Raw genomic sequence first — 18,135 nt, 5'->3', positions numbered from 1 at the left:
ACAACAGAATTTTTTTGTTTTTCGTTACAATCCTTAGGTTTGAAAATGTAATGTTTTTTCCGATTTCATACTTCTCAATCTAAAATTTTAGAAATGTATTTAGAATTAGCTCTAATGTGTTTTTAAAGTCGTCCATTTAGAATATCTTAGTAGTAGGATAAAGTAGATGTGACTATGATACAGTTCGCAGAAAATATACCTTCGGTACATTATATGTGGCTTTGGAGAACATAATTTCCTTTCTATTCATTCGTTATTTACTATACTACTCCAATAAGCAAAGTATTAAATAAAATAAAATATAATTCGGCGCTCGAGTATATCATGAGAAAAAAATATTCCTCAATGTTACATTTACCATTTCTTGTTTATTTAAAGATTGTAAAAAACAAAAGACATTAATTTAATTCGCTTTATTTTGAAATAAAATATCTTAAATAACAAATAAAATAAAAACTAAAAAGTACTAATTCAATATAACCACTTTTTCTTGTGTATAAAGCACCTAACAATTTTGAAGCAAACATAAAATAAAATAATAATTTGGAAATTGAAAAAATACGATATCACATTTCGATAGTCTAATATAAACATTTATAGTAATACATTTTTTAACAAAACATACATAGGTTCTTAGAATCTGAAAAACTTCCATAATACGTCATATTATTTTATAATCGTTTCATTATAAGCATTGTTTTTTTATAAGACTGAATGATTTATTATTTATACGATCGTGGACGAATGGTTCCTATCGATTTTAGAGTGATTAAAAAGAGCCTATGTATGTATTTAAACTATTTATACACATAATAACTATGTACTTTGTTTAACATATTTTTACCTTAATTGGATAAATATTTCAAATAACAATACGAAATGCTTAATAGCACGGGAATGTTATTAGCGTAGAAACGAAGCTGGCAGATAAGCCAAATATATTTTTCAATGATATAGTTTATACATTTTTGGGTAATGAATAGCAAGTATAAGACATATGGTAATGCGGGCAATGCTTTAGTTTTCTTTCTTTGATGTAGATTCCTGATAAGTCGGCGGTTGATCCTGGAAAAGTTAACATTACAATTTATTATACAATAATATTACTTCTTACTAATAATATAAATGCAAAAGTTTACACGGATGGATGGATTTTTGTTATAGTTTTTACCTTAAAGACTGAATGGATCTTAATGAAATTAGGAAAATTTGACTTGAAGGAAAATCTGGAAGAACAAATAGGCTCACTTTTTGTTTTTTTTTTTTTAATTCCACGCGGATGGACTCGCGGACGAAAGCTAGTGCAACATAAAAGTGAGTACACAGTACAAAGAATTTAATTCGTATCCCATTTAGCTATATAGCTAACGCTTTCACAAAGTTAACATCCTATAAAGATATAATCTATAATTAAGTACTGTGATCATTTAAAATGTTTTCAATTATTTATCTCCATTGTGAAAAAAATAATAATAAATTAAATAATCACTGAAAATTTATAAAACAAGTGTCTTCAACAGCAACTATCAAAAGTACTTTAATATTTATTATTTTCTGAACGATTAAATATGTACTTTAATTTACTTTTAATATATATTGTACTTACATTGTAGGGCGGCGGAACGTACGCCGTCTGCGGCTGGTTGGGATCATAGTAGGCGCTTTGCGCGGCCTCCGCCGCCTTCGCATCTGAAATTGCATTTACTATTGCAACCATCTACTCGCTAACATAATACTAAATACTGTCAAAGTTACGTCTATTACCTAATCAAATATAGCAAGGAGTTTAAATACATCATAAAGAAAATAATTTGAAATAGATATACTACATATTACAATTATTTTACAAAACGTACAAATACATGTAGAACAAATCGACTAAATAAGATAAACATTTGTATGTTACCTCGTGCAGACACGGCGGAGGAGGGCGCGGGCGCGCTGAAGCCGCCGGGGTAGCCAGGCGGGGCGGAAGCGGCGCCCGGGTAGCCCGGGGGGGCTCCGGGACTGCCCGCACCGGAATAGCCTGGCCCAGCCGGGTACGTGACGCCGGACACGCCGGGGTACGGGGGTGGATTGTTGGACACAAACACAGAGTTCGGTGGTGGCTGATCGGGAAAGGCCTGAGGGAAAAAATACATTATATTTTAGACTGGCGGTTGAGGACGTTATTGCAGAATAGATTAAAGTTGCCTATAATATTCCTTCTAGTCTTGATGATAGTGTAAACTTTTAATTATAATATACTATGTGCCCATTATACATTTGCTGTGAACAAATTCCTAAGACATTTTCAACTAAAAACTAAAACATTGCGAAGCCTGTGTTTTCTTCCTAGAATAAAAAGTTGTAAGTAAAAATATGGTTACGTTGTAAGGCGGCACCCAGCCGTAGTACCCCTGCGGGGGCGGGGCGTAGGCGGGCGGCGGCGCGGAGTGCCACGGGCCCGTCGGCGGCTGGTAGGGCGGCGGCGGCGCGTCCGCCGTCATGTGCCGGGACGCTGTACAGAGCACTTCATGTTACACAATATAATTAAGCTTACATTTAAATAAAACATCAGAAATACTTTTAAAAATAATTTATAATGTTGACACCTATGTCAATATTATAAAAGAGGAAAGAATTGTATTTTGCTACATAATGAATAAACTCCAACTACTGCACCAATTTCAAAAATTCTTTACCATAAGAGAGCCTTATTTTATCTGAGTAAATTAAAATTTGTTTGTTACTATTGTTTTTTATTCCGCAGAAACGAAGTTGCGTTCATAAGCTAATGTATAAATGTATACTATTATAATAAAGCATAAACACACAGTTTTTGTTGCCTAAGATGTCAGCAATTACAACATGTTTTTGAAAAATACTTTTGTTAATAAATAGCCTTGCACTTACGTCACACTTTAGGCTATAAGTTTTTACGCCATTAAACTTAGGGGTAATTATTTTGGATGGAAACCTTAATGTGGGAAAGGGACCATAAGCAACATTTTGCTTCCTTGATGTTGGCAGCAAGGTTTGTCATGTCGTGTCATTTTGACATTTGCTATTGATAATTTGCCAAATGTAAACAATAAATAAAAATTTCATAATTTCATGCGGATGAAGCCGCATGCGAAGAGCTAGTCATTTATATTATCTCATGTACAGCTAGTACTTACCTAAATGAGCTGCTTTAAGCATAGCTTGACCAAACTCAATAGCACCTCCAGATTTAAATGTTAGCTTGAATTTTACTTCCCCAATAAAGTTACCATTTGGCTGAGCCCTCACTTTGCCTTTAATGTAGTTTGCTGAAAACATGGGCTGTTCAACTGCTACCTAGAATTATAAGAAAAATAACCATTAATGTTTTAAATTGTTTTATTACAAAATATTAATATAGGAAAATGATAATATGGGAATGATTAAACTATGATAATAATGGTTAATAAGGAAATACTTACATCCTGCAGAGCTATAAATGGAAAACTAAATGATCGCATAGAATCAGCCGTGTTTTTTGAGTTATAAATCATGCGATGCGTAGTTAGGTACATGCGACCTGTCTTAGTGCCTTTAAACTCGGGAGTTTCGTTTCCGTAAAACTCAACAGTGACATTGTCAGAAAATATTATAATACTGAAACAAAAATAAAACATTAATCAGATTTTTAACTAGGATTCTTTTTCTTTTTTGTTTACTTAGAAGTATGTGAGAGCATCCGTAGCTCAGGGATTTAAGTATTTTACTTGTAATGTCCATAATATTAACTAAATGTGTGATGTAACATTTTAACACCTCAAGTGAATCGCTTTAGTCACCTCAAGTGAACATTTAATTTAATAGAAAATAATACACAAACAATTCATTTTATTAATACACAAGATTTACTGTGATAGAAGACTACATTTGCTATTCTTCATTAACGTCGAATTTTGGCAAGCGATTAGTACTGCGCTATTTCATTAGAATAATAATAAAAATGTTTATTAACGGTTGCTTATTCACTTGTTGCTTGTAAAAATGTAATCTTTTATTTGTAGTATTCTAAGAAATATGCAATCTACTTTAATATGACTCACCATTCTCCAGCATGTATTAAAACGCCGTGATCGGCGTGAGCTGTATTTAAAGACATATCAAATAATTTTACTTCAAATATGACACCGAATTACTGAATAACAAAATAAAACTACAACATAAATAATAAATAGACGCAATTAGCACACAAAAACTCGAACTTCTAATTATTCTATAAAATTTCAGTATGTTACAAAGTACTCTGTGATTATGACGCACAATAATCAATGATTGATTTTGTTGATTGACAACACAGTACTAATGTTGCCAGCTGCCAGGTAGTGTGATATTTTCCTTAAAAGATTGTTTTGAACTTTTGGTTATAACTCACAAGGCGTTTATTGAGATTAGTATTCAAAAAAAGTTGTTTTTAACGGTGCTTTATTCTTAAATGCTTTTTACTAATAGATTTGGGAGTTAATTAACTTTTATAAGTTTAAACACTGTGTAAAACATACTTGTGCTGTCAAATACCCAATTTGTTTCTGTCATTCTGTCAATGTCAGTTTATTTACCGAACAAAAATTTAAACTTGTTATTTACCTGTATTTTATAAATATCTAATATAAAATTAGTATAGACAAACATTAGTTTAATAAATAGCTTTATTTTATAAGTTCTTTAACCCTTTTTGAGATATTGAGTTCCATATATTTAATGTAAAAAAGCAAATATGGGAGATCAATGTAACACGAAAGATACGCAAGTTGCTATAAAACCAATCAATAAGGATACAGTTCATAAAATTTGTTCCGGCCAGGTAAAATAAATTAATAGCTTTTACTCCAAGTTAAACAAGACTTGTAATACAGTTGGACGAAACGCCACAGTTGTTTAAACAAACGAAAAAGTTTTTCTTAAACTAAATTGCTTTGTGATAATTTCCTAATAAAAAAAAGTAATGTGTAATTCTTAACAATAGGAGAATATCCTATTTGTTTATTTATTGGAGAAATAACTTAATATTTTTAGATATTTCTTTCACCGATACTTTTTGTTAATCAGGTAGTATTAAGTTTAGCAGTAGCAGTAAAAGAACTTGTAGAAAATTCATTAGATGCGGGGGCTACTAAAATAGATATACGGCTAAAGAATCATGGCATTGATCTCATTGAAGTATCAGATAATGGTACTGGTGTCACTGAAGATAACTTTTCTGCTTTGAGTAAGTTTGTTTTTAAATATCTATACTAATATTACAAAGAGGAAATATTTGTATTTTTGTATGTATTTTAATAACTCAAAAACTACTAGGTCAATTGAAAAAAAATCTTTCACCATTAATAGGGTATATTATAAGTGAGCACAATAGCTATATTTTTTTTAATCCACGCAGGGAAGTCACGAGCAACAGCTAGTAATTTTATAAAGACTAAAATATTTCAATCATTTAAGTAGTACTGCCAATACATATTTATGTTTAAAGGTTGGTTGAACTTTTAATTAGGTTTTTTATCTAGTGTTATTTTTTTGCAGCTTTAAAATACCACACATCCAAGTTGACAGATTACTCAGATCTGCTAGGTGTGTCTAGCTTTGGCTTTAGGGGGGAAGCTCTTAGTTCTCTCTGTGCCTTGGCTAAACTTACTATTACAACAAGACATCAAAGTGCTGAGTATGGTAAATCCAAATATAACAATTTATTAAAAAAATGATTTTATTATTTATTTATATTTTTTTATTTGCAGCTACTAAAATTGTATATGATCATAAAGGAAATATATTAAGTAAAACACCATGTTCAAGACAAGTTGGAACAACTGTTACCATAACAGACTTGTTTGCTTCACTTCCAGTAAGACAAAAGGAACTGCACAAGAATTCTAAAAGAGAATTTAATAAAATGACAAGCTTATTATATGCATATTGTTTAATTTCCTTAGGAGTAAAGTAAGTACAGAGTTTTTAATTTTTAACCTTGTATAATTTCAATTATTGTTTTAATTAAAAACTTTTTCAGCATAACTTGTAGTAATCAGTCTAATTCTAATACAAAATCATTAGTTGTTACCACACAAGGTTCATCATACAAAGATAATATAGCTTGTGTGTTTGGTATAAAACAATTAGAAAATTTATTGGACATAAAAACTGAATATACACCAAACATAAAAGAAAATATTTTTAAAGGTTTATCAGGAGAAATCAAGGTTTCAGAAGAGAGTATAAATGTAGAAGACACAGAAATAGATTTATCTGAAGATTCCAATGATGCTGAGAACAATGAAATTGCTAATTCTCAAGATAGTATACAGAGTTCTCAAAGATCTCAAGGACACAAGAATGGTTCACCTCCAGTAGAACTGGTTGGGTACATATCTACATGTGCGCATGGATGTGGTCGTTCAAGCACTGATCGTCAATTTTATTATGTAAACTCCAGACCTTGTGAACCAACTAAAATTATGAAACTAATCAATGAAATTTATAGACAATTTAATCCTCATCAATACCCTTTTGTATTTCTTAATATAGTCTTAGAGAGAACATTAGTAGATGTCAATGTTACACCGGACAAAAGAAAACTATTTTTGGCCAAGGAAAAAGCTATTCTCGATGTAGTCAAAAGTTCTATAATTAAGCTGTTCGAAAACATTCCTAGAGTTGTAAAAATCGAATCAGCACTTTCAATAAATAATACCCAAATTAAACCAGATGTTGAACAGCCAAGAATTTTTAATTCATTCATGCAACAGTTCAGTAATAAATCTATTAAAAGTGACGCTAAAACAAATGGAAGCAATGAAGAGAAGCCTGATCTTAAAAGAAAGTCCAACACATTACTAGATTATGCTATTTCAAAATCGAAAAGAGTGGAAATCTACCAAAATGATGATGATGGAGATATGAAACTTTGTGATGAAAATGATTATAATGTGACTGAAGTTGAAAATGTCACAAATGCAGACTTAAACACACATATTGCTACTACTACAGTAAAAAGAGAACCCTCAAATAATACGGATGAAAAGTCTAATGACATACAAGATAAAAATGAAAAAGGCGAAGTTATGTATTTGGAATTCTCAAATGAACTACCTAATACACAAATCAGAAATATATCTGATGTTGTTATTGAAAAATCAAAAACAATATATTGTAAGAATACAAATACTCCTGTAAAGCCTGTACTTGCTCAGACTCCTAAAAGTAAAAGACAAGATGTTGTAACAGACAAAGAAGAACTTGGCAAATATAATAGAAAATCAATAACAATGAAAACATCCATTGATCATGTTACTAAATTAGCAGAAATATACAATAATCAAAAACAGAAAAATAAACCAGATAAGATAAAGTTTAAAAGTGAAATAAATCCTGTTTATAACAAAAAGTGTGAAGAAGAATTAAGTAGAGAAATATCAAAAGATTCTTTTAAGAATATGACTGTTATAGGTCAATTTAATTTAGGTTTTATTATAACTCGATTAGGAGATGATCTATTCATTATCGATCAACATGCCACAGATGAAATATACAACTTTGAAACGTTACAAAAGACGACAGAGCTTACAAGCCAAAAGTTAGTTATGTAAGTAACGGTACTTAGTACATTTAAAGGAATAAAGACTTTTAAATTAAATCCTTTGAGTGTAGTCGAAATTTCATTCACACATTTTTACAGACCTCAACAACTGGAGCTTTCTGGTGTTAATGAAGAAATATTAATGGATAACCTTCAAATATTTAAAAAGAACGGTTTTACATTTGAAATTGATGAGAACGCTTTACCTACGAAAAGAGTTAAATTACTAACTATTCCAATGTCAAAAAACTGGATATTTGGCAAAGATGATATTGAAGAACTGTTATTTATGTTGCGTGTAAGTTACTTATTAAGTTAAAATAGCTAAGTTTAATTTCGAAAGATGATTATTATAATGAATATGTTAATTTCTTAGGAAAGTGACTCAGAGTACTGCCGGCCAAGTCGTGTGCGTGCAATGTTCGCGTCAAGAGCGTGTAGAAAATCTGTTATGATTGGCACTGCTTTAAGTAAAGCAGATATGAAAGTTCTAGTCGATCATATGGCAGATATAGATAAACCTTGGGTAAGCACTTTTGCATACTTTATGTATGAGAAATCTATCTAATATCATATTTTATTACTATAATTTTTTTTTCAGAATTGTCCCCATGGGAGACCAACAATTCGCCATCTTGTTAATCTAGCAATGGTACACACAGAATGAATAATCTTTTTGTAATCAATTGTAAATCATGGTATTAATATATTTTAGAAGATATGTTGAAATAAAACTATGATATAACTAAATATATTTTATTTTAAACACTAATAGTTTTAAATATATTAAAACCAGTGTGTGCAGTTGTAACAATAACGCCGGGAATTTGTTTATGCCAGTGCAGCTCTTTAATTTCAGTTTGCCCTTGATGAATAAATAATAGCTGAGGAGGTAAATTCTGCAACAGAAACACAATTTATCAATTATTAAAAAAATAGTTTCACACTTCTTAATAACTAATTACTGGGTTTAAACATTACTAATTCTGCTTACCTTTAGTTCTTCTTCAATAACTTCATCATCATCTCTTTCTACTGCTAAATCCCAGAGGGCGACTTGATTGTCTTCTCCTGCTGATGCTAAAACGCTGGGCTCCGACCAGTGCCATTCTACCGATGTAACTGGCGCTGTATGATGCTTGAAGGTTCCCACAGGGGAGTTACTTGTGAAATTCCTTAAGTCCCATATATGAAGGAAGCCATCATCACCACCTATGACAATCAATTTTTAAGTGCCAAATCTAAAGTTTAACTTATGGGCAATATGTGAGTTTACGAAACAATTATTGCATATAATCATGTTGTCACAAATAAATAACTTATTATGATTTAAGTAAAGCCTGTGCAAAGGATTTTTTCTTAACACTAATTTACATTACCGCTTGCTATAAATGGTTCCTTGTTGTTCCAAGATATAACATTGACATCACTCTGGTGAGCATTCTCAGCAGTCAGCATGCACGCTTTTTGTGGTCCTGCTCTTGTGTCCCAAATACGTATTGACTTGTCAACCGAACATGATGCTAGTACATTTCTAAAAATAAATATATTTATTTTAATATAAAAAAGGGTTGTATGAATTTTGTGCACTTGATTAAATTAATTTAAATTAAAGTAGTATTTACCTTTCGTTAGGTGACCATTGAATATCTTCAACAGAACTTGTGTGACCTACTAGAGGGCGCTGATCCACATTCCATGTCCCACCTTCATTTGGTTTCCAAATATGAATGTCTCTTCTGCAGTCACCTGTTGCTAGTACCTAAAAGTACATAGTACAATAAATATAAACTAGTACAGATAAAAATCGATATCTGATTGAAAATATACCAACACCTAATTCTGTAGGACACCAATCAATGCCAAATCCTTCTTGTTGGTGTCCATTGAAGGAGTAGAGAGGCTTTACAGGGGTTGTTACATTGCTAAGGTTGTATCTTTCTAACAGTATGGGATCATCAACAGCTTGTAATTGCTGTGTTATATTCCACACATTCACCACACCCAGTTCTGACCAACTTGCAGCTAAAACTGAATTCCTATAATTTGTTGTCTGAAAATAATAAATTATACAGTTTAGTTTATTTTTTTCATATTACCACTTTCAATACTCCAACTCATTTCCGAAGTTCACTATCATTCTAGTATAATAAATGAAAACTAGCTGTTGCTCATTACTTTGCATGAAATAAAAAAATATAGTCTATGTCACTCACTCATAACATAGCTTTTTAATGGTTAAAGAATGTTTTAAATCAGCCCAGTAGTTTTAAAGTTATATCAATACATACAAAAATACCTTGTTTGTCTCCTTTTATTATAAAAAAAATCAAATATTCTCTCTTTATTATATTTGTATAGAAGTAAAGATTGTATCAAAATGTAATATGTTAACTAGTGACATACCCTTATCCTGGTAACACAGCCTTCATGTTTAATAAATGCAAATGTCATGTTGGGTTTCTTTTCTTCATCTTCTTCCTCATCTTCACCATCCTCATCATCTGACTCTTGATCCTCGTCAAGTTTTGTTGTGGAATGAAGATTTGACATTTTCATTACAATGACACTGAAACATTACAACATTCTTAAAATAAAGGTACAAGTTTCTTTTAATCTTGCTCTTACTAATAGTATACATGTAAAGGTATGGATGGATGGATGTTAGAGTTTGTAGCCTAAATGGCTGAATGGATTTTGATTAAATTTGGGATACATGTAGAGGATAGTCTGGAAGATCACATAGGCTACTCTCTTTTGTTTTGTTTTTATTCCATATGGATGGAGTCGCATCAAAATCTAGTTAATAATAAACAAAACCATACATAATATTGATAGTAGAGAGAGTAGTAACAGGTACATGTCCATGTTGACATATCCAAGACTACCTACACTGATAATGATTTTTGATTAATAGAATTTGACAAAGTATTTTTAATTAAACTAGTTTCAGCTTGCACTCCTCAGTGTTTATAATATTATTTATGGATATAGATATAAATACTTTCTTACTTATTGAGATGTACGCTAGAAGCCTGTGTTCCAGCGACCATATAAGCAGTCATGGGATATTCACTTCTATCGCTGCCTAAGTTATCCGTGACTATGTCAAAACTAAGACATGGTGCACCCGTCTGAGCTTGATGTAGCATCACATATGCTGACTGGTCACAAACTAGATGTTCGTCTTCTTTTAGCGGCTGACCGGGAAGATATGTTTTTGGAACATTGTCTTCGTCTTCGGCCATTTCTTCTTCTTCATTGTCACTACCAGAGGAACTTGCCTCCATATCTTCTACGTTATCATCAGACATGCTTACTCAAATAAAATAACCAAATAATTAGAACAACTTGATATATACTTTCTTTTTTAATACCATGCGGGCCATGCGATAAATGTCAAATGTCCAAATAGAAAATATTGTCAATGTCACTCTCACTTCAAACTTTATGCGTTCAGTTCAAAAACAACATTAGAACTGTATTATTAAAATATTTTATGATATTAACATTACAGATTTGAAACAACAGTGTTACTTATTTTTATTATAATGTGTTAAGATGTTAATAAATATGTGTTCAACGTAGTTAGTATTTAAATATTTTATTGGCTTTTGGTGTTATTCTCGCTAAAATCACAAATTCCTGTCAACTGTCAATGTAAATAACCTAACCTAAAAATAAATATAGTTTATACATTTTATAGTTGTGTACAAATAAATATTTAATAATTAAGGGCATAATTTCTCCTGATCTAGCTTTGGCCAACGATTCGAAACGAATAAAGTGCTAAACAGAATCGTAAGTTGTAATATTCGTTTAAAAGGGTTTACAGTGAAGGTATTGAATTTAAATAAACTTAAATCAATAAATATACGATCTAGCAACATTAATATTATTGTTTTGCAATTTACGACATATTTCAATTTCAATGCAAAATCTTGTTGCAAGCAGATGTTCATTATGGCACTTTTCAAAATGTATAGTTTGAGAAATATGCGAGTAAGTTTGAAGCGCTTTGACTTTGTTATTAATAAAAATTATGCCTCCTCTTTAAAAACATTGGACGATGATAGATCGAAACAAGTTTTCAAAACGGAAACAAATTTGAAATTTATTGAAGATCCTGATACATTTGGCACTTTATCAACTAAATTTAAAAGTAATGCCAAAGATTTGCTGGAGGATGAAGGAGATATTAAAGAACAAGAGTATCTCGAAAAAATCCCTCTACCAAGTCAAAAATTAACTATCAAGCAGTATGCTGATCTTATAAAACAATATTTAAAACATAAGCGTCTTAAAGAAGCAATAGACATATTAGAAGTAAGAATGTTAAAAGAAGATAGAGTGAAACCAGAAAATTATATTTACAATATCTTAATAGGAGCCTGTGCTGATGTAGGATATACCAAAAAGGCCTTTAAACTATTTAATGATATGAAAAGGAGGGCTCTGAAGCCAACTGGTGATACATATACCTGTTTGTTTGAAGCATGTGTAAATAGTCCCTGGCGTTTAGATGGTTTGAAGAATGCAAAGCATTTAAGAGAACTAATGATAGAAAAAGGTGTTGAACCAAATCTTACAAATTACAATGTAATGATCAAGGCATTTGGTAGATGTGGTGATCTACCGATGGCATTTAAAATTGTAGATGAAATGATGACAAAGAAAATTAAAATTAGAGTTCACACTTTTAATCATCTTCTACATGCTTGTATTAATGACAAAGAGCATGGTTTACGACATGCCCTACTAGTATGGAGAAAAATGTTGACTATGAGAGAGAAGCCAAATGTTTACACATTCAATTTGATGCTGAAATGTGTTAAAGACTGTAATTTAGGCTCCAAAGATGATATTCAAACTTTAATTGAAGCTATTCAAGATCAAATTATGTTAGATTTAAGCAGAGTTAACAGATTACAGATAGAATCAAATAAAAGTGTCAAAAGTATCGAAAGTAAGAAATTAAAAAATCTAAATATTGAAAAACAACCAACTCTACAAACTGGCAATGAATCAATGAACCCTAATGAAGAGATTAATTCAGAAGATCAAAATTTTGTTCCTAGTGGTGGAACAAGTAGAGAAATAACTGTTCATAATCAAAACATGATAACAATACTCCCAAAAGAATATAAAACAATGAAAAGTGAAAAAAGAACAGTTCCCAATTTATTATCGAAGTTTTTACAATTAAATCAGGTGTTATCACTACAAGAAGTGAAAACTTTACAAGATAAATTTGCAATTGTTGGTGGGCAAGAGGATTTTCTTAAAGAAATGGATGCACTATCTGTAAAACCTGATATTAAAACATTCACACAAATGTTACCTTTAATAGATGAAAATAGAGATAGCGAAATAAACATTATTGAGAAAATGAAATCTTTAAATGTAAAACCAGATATAGATTTTTATAATATGCTTATTAAGAAAAGATGTTTACGTAAGGATTATGATGGTGCATTTGTAAGTATAAACAAACACTTACAGCCTTACAAATAAACGTGGTATGAAGTTAGGAATGAACTGAGTATAGACATATATTGGTACTTTTGCTTATACTCAGTTTATTCCCGAGTTTAACTTTATACTGCATTTATTTGTAAGGCTTTTAGAGTATTCGTTAATCAATGAATTTCTAATTCACAACTATTTTGCAGGTTATTAAAGAATTAATAGAAAATGAAGTTAAAAGTTGCAAAAAAAGTTATCAACGCAGGAAAGCTATAAAATCTAACATCCTGACATATGGAGTTTTGGCAATGGCTTGTAATACACAAGAGAATGCTGAAAAATTACTTAATGAAATGAAAGAAAAGCAACTGAAGTAAGTTTATTTGTTTATTATTATTATTATTGTTATCTGAAAAAAAGAAGTTACATCTATTTAACATAACAAAAACTTTTATACTAAATTGTATAAAATTATGATTGTTTCAGAGTCAATATTGAAATTTTGGGAACATTACTGAGACATGGTACAGTACAACTGAAATTTGGTTATGTTTTGTACATCATGGGTATTCTAAAGGAGGAGAATCTGAAACCAAACGAGGTCTTTTTAAAACATTTGGAAGCTTTCCATGATAAATGTGTAAATATTTTAAATAAGGTAAATAGTGTTTGTATTAATTTTTTAATAACAGGTGAATTTCGAAAGTGAATACTAGTTTGCTTTGAACAATTTACATGTTTTTTTTTTTAGGATGAAAAAAGTGCAAATGAAAGTTTGTCATTGTCTTGCAAAAGTTTTCTAAGCAAATATGAGACATGGCTGAAAGATGTACACATTGAAGAAGAACATCCTTGGAAACAATTCATGGAGGCACATCCTGAAACTGTGCAAAGGGAGAACATTACAATAAAAGAACCGAAAAAGTTTTATAAAAGATCTCGTCAATTTATTCGTTATGCTCCGAGAGTTTGAAATACAAACTGGTACTAGAAATAATGTTGTTTGTTTTTATACAAAATTGATGTGTTTATATTTTAATATGGTGCAACTTTCGGTTCAGCTCTTCAAACTTGAGCAGCTTGCGGATGAAGAAGTCTCCGTAGCGGTGAGCCACCTTGGTGTCAGCGATGTGGATCATGTCGTTGTCAATATAGAAATCCAACTGTAATAAAAACATTTCATAAAGAAACTATAAAAAACATTTTCTAAAAAGGTTGTATTTATTTAAGGACTGTGTTTTTATCGGTGGATTAACCTCTGGTCCTCTCTCTGTTTAATCTAAAAAAAATCGACATTTAAAAATTCAAAGTAGTTGACATTGTTATAACAACTTAACAAAAGAAAATATTTAACCTTTGATTAGGATCTCCTTAGTAAACATTTGAAATAAAAGCTGTAAATTGATTGTTAGGAATGTATGGTAAATAAGGCTGACCTCAGATCCGCTCTGGAACTTCCCATCGAGTCCGCTTGGCCCCTTGGTCCAGACGACGTTCTTCATCTTGTGCTTGAAGCAGAGCAGGTGTATGGCGAGCGCGGCGTGCTCGCGAGCCGCGTCCCGCTCGCTGCCGCGCGCCGCCGACATGAAGGCGGCCAGCTTCGCCAGCGGCAGCGTCGTGTACAGTTTCAGGTAAGACCTGATCGTCGGCAGCATCTTCTGTTGACGGACCTGTATACAAAACAAACACATCGCGATAAGAGTCTATACTAATATTATAAAGATTTGCATTTTTGTATGTATTGAAATAAATCAATATTTTTTTCAATACATACAAAAATTCTTTTACCATTGGAAAGCTACATAATTGCTGAGTAACATAAGGTAAAAAATCGGGTCAATACTTTAGTCTTAGCCAACATTTACATACATTCAAACTACCTTCTTGTCAGTTGTATGCTAGAAGTTATTAGAAGCGACGTTGGTATGTGGGTACCTCATCCATGAAGACCTGCGTCTGATGCTTGACGGCGTCGCGGCTGTAGTTGGAGCCGGGCTCGATGGGCGGCGGGCACGGCGACAGGAACTTGGGGCACGCGAACGTGAAGCAGCTCTCGAACTCGCTCATCTCGCCGTACTGCATCTTGTACATCTTTTCATGGTAATTCTTCTCACGGAGAACCTGGAAAATTATCCCTTAACTTAACCCTTTATAATGAAATGGCTAGATTGGAACAAATTAAAATATTTTTACAAACTTATTAACAAGAAAAGAGTGAACGAGTATAAGGCTAATGCATACCATTCGTTGACATCACTTTCATTAGGTGGGTTTATAGTCAAGCACATAACTAAAAAAAAAAAAGTTATATTTGGACATTAAATGTAACCATACCTGCTGTATAGACTCATCGACACACTGCGGGTGGAGTACCAGACAAATGGCCAGCAGATGGTACATCTGGTCAGTCTGCTTGTTGATCTGGTCATTCTGGTAGGAGCGGGCGGAGAAGAGCTGCTTGGTGCGCTGTATGTAGAGCAGCGCGGCCGACAGCGTGCGGATCGCGTCCGAGTAGCGCCGCATCATCATGTACGCAAACCCTACGTAATAAGACGTGGATATCTGACACGCCGGCACGTGCGAGTACTGAGACTTCTTGTGCAGCTCTATGTTCTCCAACACCTGGAATAACAAATATAATTAATCCTAGTAGCAATCTTCATGGCTCACCCGTGGATTCTTTGCACCCTCTGACCATTTAAGGTCTGCCAGGGACTGAGGGCATTGTGATAGTTATCAGCTATATTTAATAACAACTTTTAAAGTACTAGTTATCTTTATTGTGTTCATAATCTTACTAATATTACATAGCAAAAGGATGGATGGAGATTTTTATTACATAACTCCAGGAAAAGTCAATGGATCATTTTTGAATTTGACATAGATGTAAAACATAGTCTGGAACAACACATAGGATATGCGGGTGTCAGCATTTGTAGTACAAAAGAAAATAATTAAATTAATAAAATTTAATTTTAATAATTACTTCTGTCTCTCTGTCTCAATATATAATTATACTTTTTATTAGCTGCTAATCTACAAACTAACAAAATCAAGAACAGTGAATAAAATATTGATTACCTTGATTGCTTGATAATAATCTCCGAGCAAGGAATGAAGTCTGAGAAGACCAACAAGTGAGAAATATCCCAACATCTTGTACAGGGAATGGCGGCCAAATTCTCCCGCCACTGAATCAGGATCACCACCGGATGCATAAACCTGGTGATTTTTATTATTTTATAAAAAATCAAAAAGATATATGAAAGCAACAAATGAAAACAACTAGATTTTATTATTTGTTTTACTATTTACTACTTTAATATTAAAATAAATGATATGAAAATTACCTCAAGTTGTCTCTTGATGTTAGACTTGTCAACAAGAGAGTGTAAAACATTAAGAATGCATAGAACATTCCACGCTTTGTTCTCAGTATTGAGAGTTTCAATCTCAGCTTGACTTAATTTTGAGGTTCTAGACCTGAAATTTACACACTATATAAAATTACATGTTAAAACAAATGAGTTTTCTATATTTATGTATTCACTATGTTTTTGTAATAATAAATCAATGTTAAAACAAATTTTAAATATTAAATTTATGTTTTTGGTCAGTTTGTATTATTCAAATAAATGTGGCTGGCTTTGAGCTAGCTACAGCATCCAATAGACCTAAAATTGTGTGGTGTGCAACTCAAGCAAAGTTCTGGGCCACTAAGATATTTGAAAATTACTATACACTTCATGAATCAATATAAGTCTAGAAGTAAAATAAATTACCTGTACTGAGCGAATGATTGAAATTGATAAACAAATTCATCAACTAGCTCCCACAGCCACTGGTCAGGTAACTCCAGAGGCACAGGAGTCTCCGCAGACAAGATGTAATTGAACAGGTCACAGTAGTTGTAGAATGAATGGAAACGCTGCTCAGGTTTGGGACCTCCCGCCACTCTGGAGTAGATATCCCTATAGTACAACTCCTTGTACAGGATCATGAATATCTACAAAAAAAAACAATACTATTGGAACAACTGCAAACATCTAAAATTAGTCTTAAGGTTTTCAAATATAATTTTAGATTCAGCATGAAGGGATTGGGAGATAGTTTACATATATTTTTTCACCTTATACAATTAGCATTTCTAGTTAAAACATAGTGGAGATTTATATTAAAACTTAACTATGTAATATTATGTTACTGTTCATAACTGAAAACTTAACAGACAGTAGAAACTTACTATTTTTGGTATTATATGCCATCATCATTATATTGCATCATTACTGAAACCGCTATGAAATTTATTAGCATGAATACTAACACTTGCCTAGAATTTGTTCAATTGCTAATGACAAGATCACAAATAAGGAGAGTTACTAATTTTACATAAACAAACATTGATAATAATCATTGTTTTCAGTACTCAATTGTTTTGTAAATGTTGGCCAATGTTTCTAACTTACATGATCATTATCCACAATAGGGGCAACTTCACTCTCATCAGGCCATGGAGAATTTTCAAAATATTGCTCCGTGAGCTTAGGGAAGGTATTTTCATACAAGTTTAAAATTTCAAATGTTACCCCTTCTGTTATCATGTTTCGGAAGTAAACAAGAAACTTCTTGACCTGGAAATATTGTAATTTCGATTAATTATCATGTTCCAATGTACAATCTTAAATATTCACAATTACAGCTTACCATTTCAGGCATTTTGTAATAGGATCGATCATATTCCAAATCATATTGAGGATCTCCTGTGTGAGGTTCATAGTCACCGTAGGATTCGTAACCTCCCTGAAAGGTAACGAATCAATGAAAAATATTAGGTTAACTCCACGACAAATTTTGACATGTAACTAACCAACATCTAAAGTTTGTATTGTTAATAAATGCACTTTACGTACCTCGTTATAATCGTCACTTGAATACATTGTGGTCTGTAAATATGACCTAATTACACATTTGAAAATACGCGTAATACAAATTGATTTCGCCGATTACAATATTTCGCCAGCAAAGCGCTTTGAAAAGGGAGGCAATAATGTACAGCCACGATAATGCACGACCCAATAATG

The 18,135-nt window shown here is 32.1% G+C and overlaps 5 protein-coding genes across 6 annotated transcripts; 2 read left to right on the top strand and 3 right to left on the bottom strand.

Moving 5' to 3' along the window:
- Positions 1-398: 398 nt before the first annotated feature.
- LOC106104638 (WW domain-binding protein 2) lies at positions 399-4,242 on the bottom strand. Of its 2 annotated transcripts, XM_013284739.1 has the most exons (7): positions 4,065-4,242; positions 3,447-3,621; positions 3,162-3,321; positions 2,370-2,500; positions 1,907-2,123; positions 1,607-1,689; positions 399-1,065 (listed from the first exon to the last, which is right to left on the bottom strand). In XM_013284739.1, exons 1-7 carry the CDS (start codon positions 4,118-4,120, stop codon positions 1,018-1,020), a joined length of 870 nt encoding a protein of 289 aa, XP_013140193.1. In that variant the 5' UTR covers positions 4,121-4,242; the 3' UTR covers positions 399-1,017. The 2 variants fall into 2 exon arrangements, with proteins under 2 accessions (XP_013140193.1, XP_013140194.1); XM_013284740.1 differs by lacking the exon at positions 1,607-1,689.
- Positions 4,243-4,632: 390 nt separating this feature from the next.
- Positions 4,633-8,338, top strand: LOC106104636 (mismatch repair endonuclease pms1). Its single transcript, XM_013284737.1, has 8 exons — positions 4,633-4,822; positions 5,068-5,227; positions 5,539-5,682; positions 5,751-5,952; positions 6,023-7,594; positions 7,688-7,886; positions 7,965-8,114; positions 8,190-8,338. Exons 1-8 carry the CDS (start codon positions 4,736-4,738, stop codon positions 8,253-8,255), a joined length of 2,580 nt encoding a protein of 859 aa, XP_013140191.1. The 5' UTR covers positions 4,633-4,735; the 3' UTR covers positions 8,256-8,338.
- LOC106104637 (glutamate-rich WD repeat-containing protein 1) lies at positions 8,331-11,001 on the bottom strand. Its single transcript, XM_013284738.1, has 7 exons — positions 10,601-11,001; positions 9,995-10,157; positions 9,423-9,641; positions 9,214-9,350; positions 8,968-9,122; positions 8,583-8,800; positions 8,331-8,487 (listed from the first exon to the last, which is right to left on the bottom strand). Exons 1-7 carry the CDS (start codon positions 10,900-10,902, stop codon positions 8,350-8,352), a joined length of 1,332 nt encoding a protein of 443 aa, XP_013140192.1. The 5' UTR covers positions 10,903-11,001; the 3' UTR covers positions 8,331-8,349.
- Positions 11,002-11,247: 246 nt separating this feature from the next.
- LOC106104645 (pentatricopeptide repeat-containing protein 1, mitochondrial) lies at positions 11,248-14,048 on the top strand. Its single transcript, XM_013284759.1, has 4 exons — positions 11,248-13,066; positions 13,261-13,427; positions 13,541-13,712; positions 13,806-14,048. Exons 1-4 carry the CDS (start codon positions 11,543-11,545, stop codon positions 14,025-14,027), a joined length of 2,085 nt encoding a protein of 694 aa, XP_013140213.1. The 5' UTR covers positions 11,248-11,542; the 3' UTR covers positions 14,028-14,048.
- Positions 13,976-18,088, bottom strand: LOC106104647 (eukaryotic translation initiation factor 3 subunit L). Its single transcript, XM_013284760.1, has 10 exons — positions 17,965-18,088; positions 17,759-17,854; positions 17,521-17,685; positions 16,837-17,060; positions 16,405-16,537; positions 16,136-16,276; positions 15,389-15,676; positions 14,990-15,175; positions 14,491-14,724; positions 13,976-14,217 (listed from the first exon to the last, which is right to left on the bottom strand). Exons 1-10 carry the CDS (start codon positions 17,989-17,991, stop codon positions 14,083-14,085), a joined length of 1,629 nt encoding a protein of 542 aa, XP_013140214.1. The 5' UTR covers positions 17,992-18,088; the 3' UTR covers positions 13,976-14,082.
- Between the last annotated feature and the right edge of the window lie 47 nt (positions 18,089-18,135).

This window comes from Papilio polytes, unplaced genomic scaffold, assembly GCF_000836215.1.
Source record: "Papilio polytes unplaced genomic scaffold, Ppol_1.0 DF823510.1, whole genome shotgun sequence".
NCBI lineage: Eukaryota > Metazoa > Arthropoda > Insecta > Lepidoptera > Papilionidae > Papilio > Papilio polytes.
The sequence above is the reverse complement of the archived record's forward strand: the minus strand, read 5'-3'. Positions and strand labels throughout refer to the sequence as shown.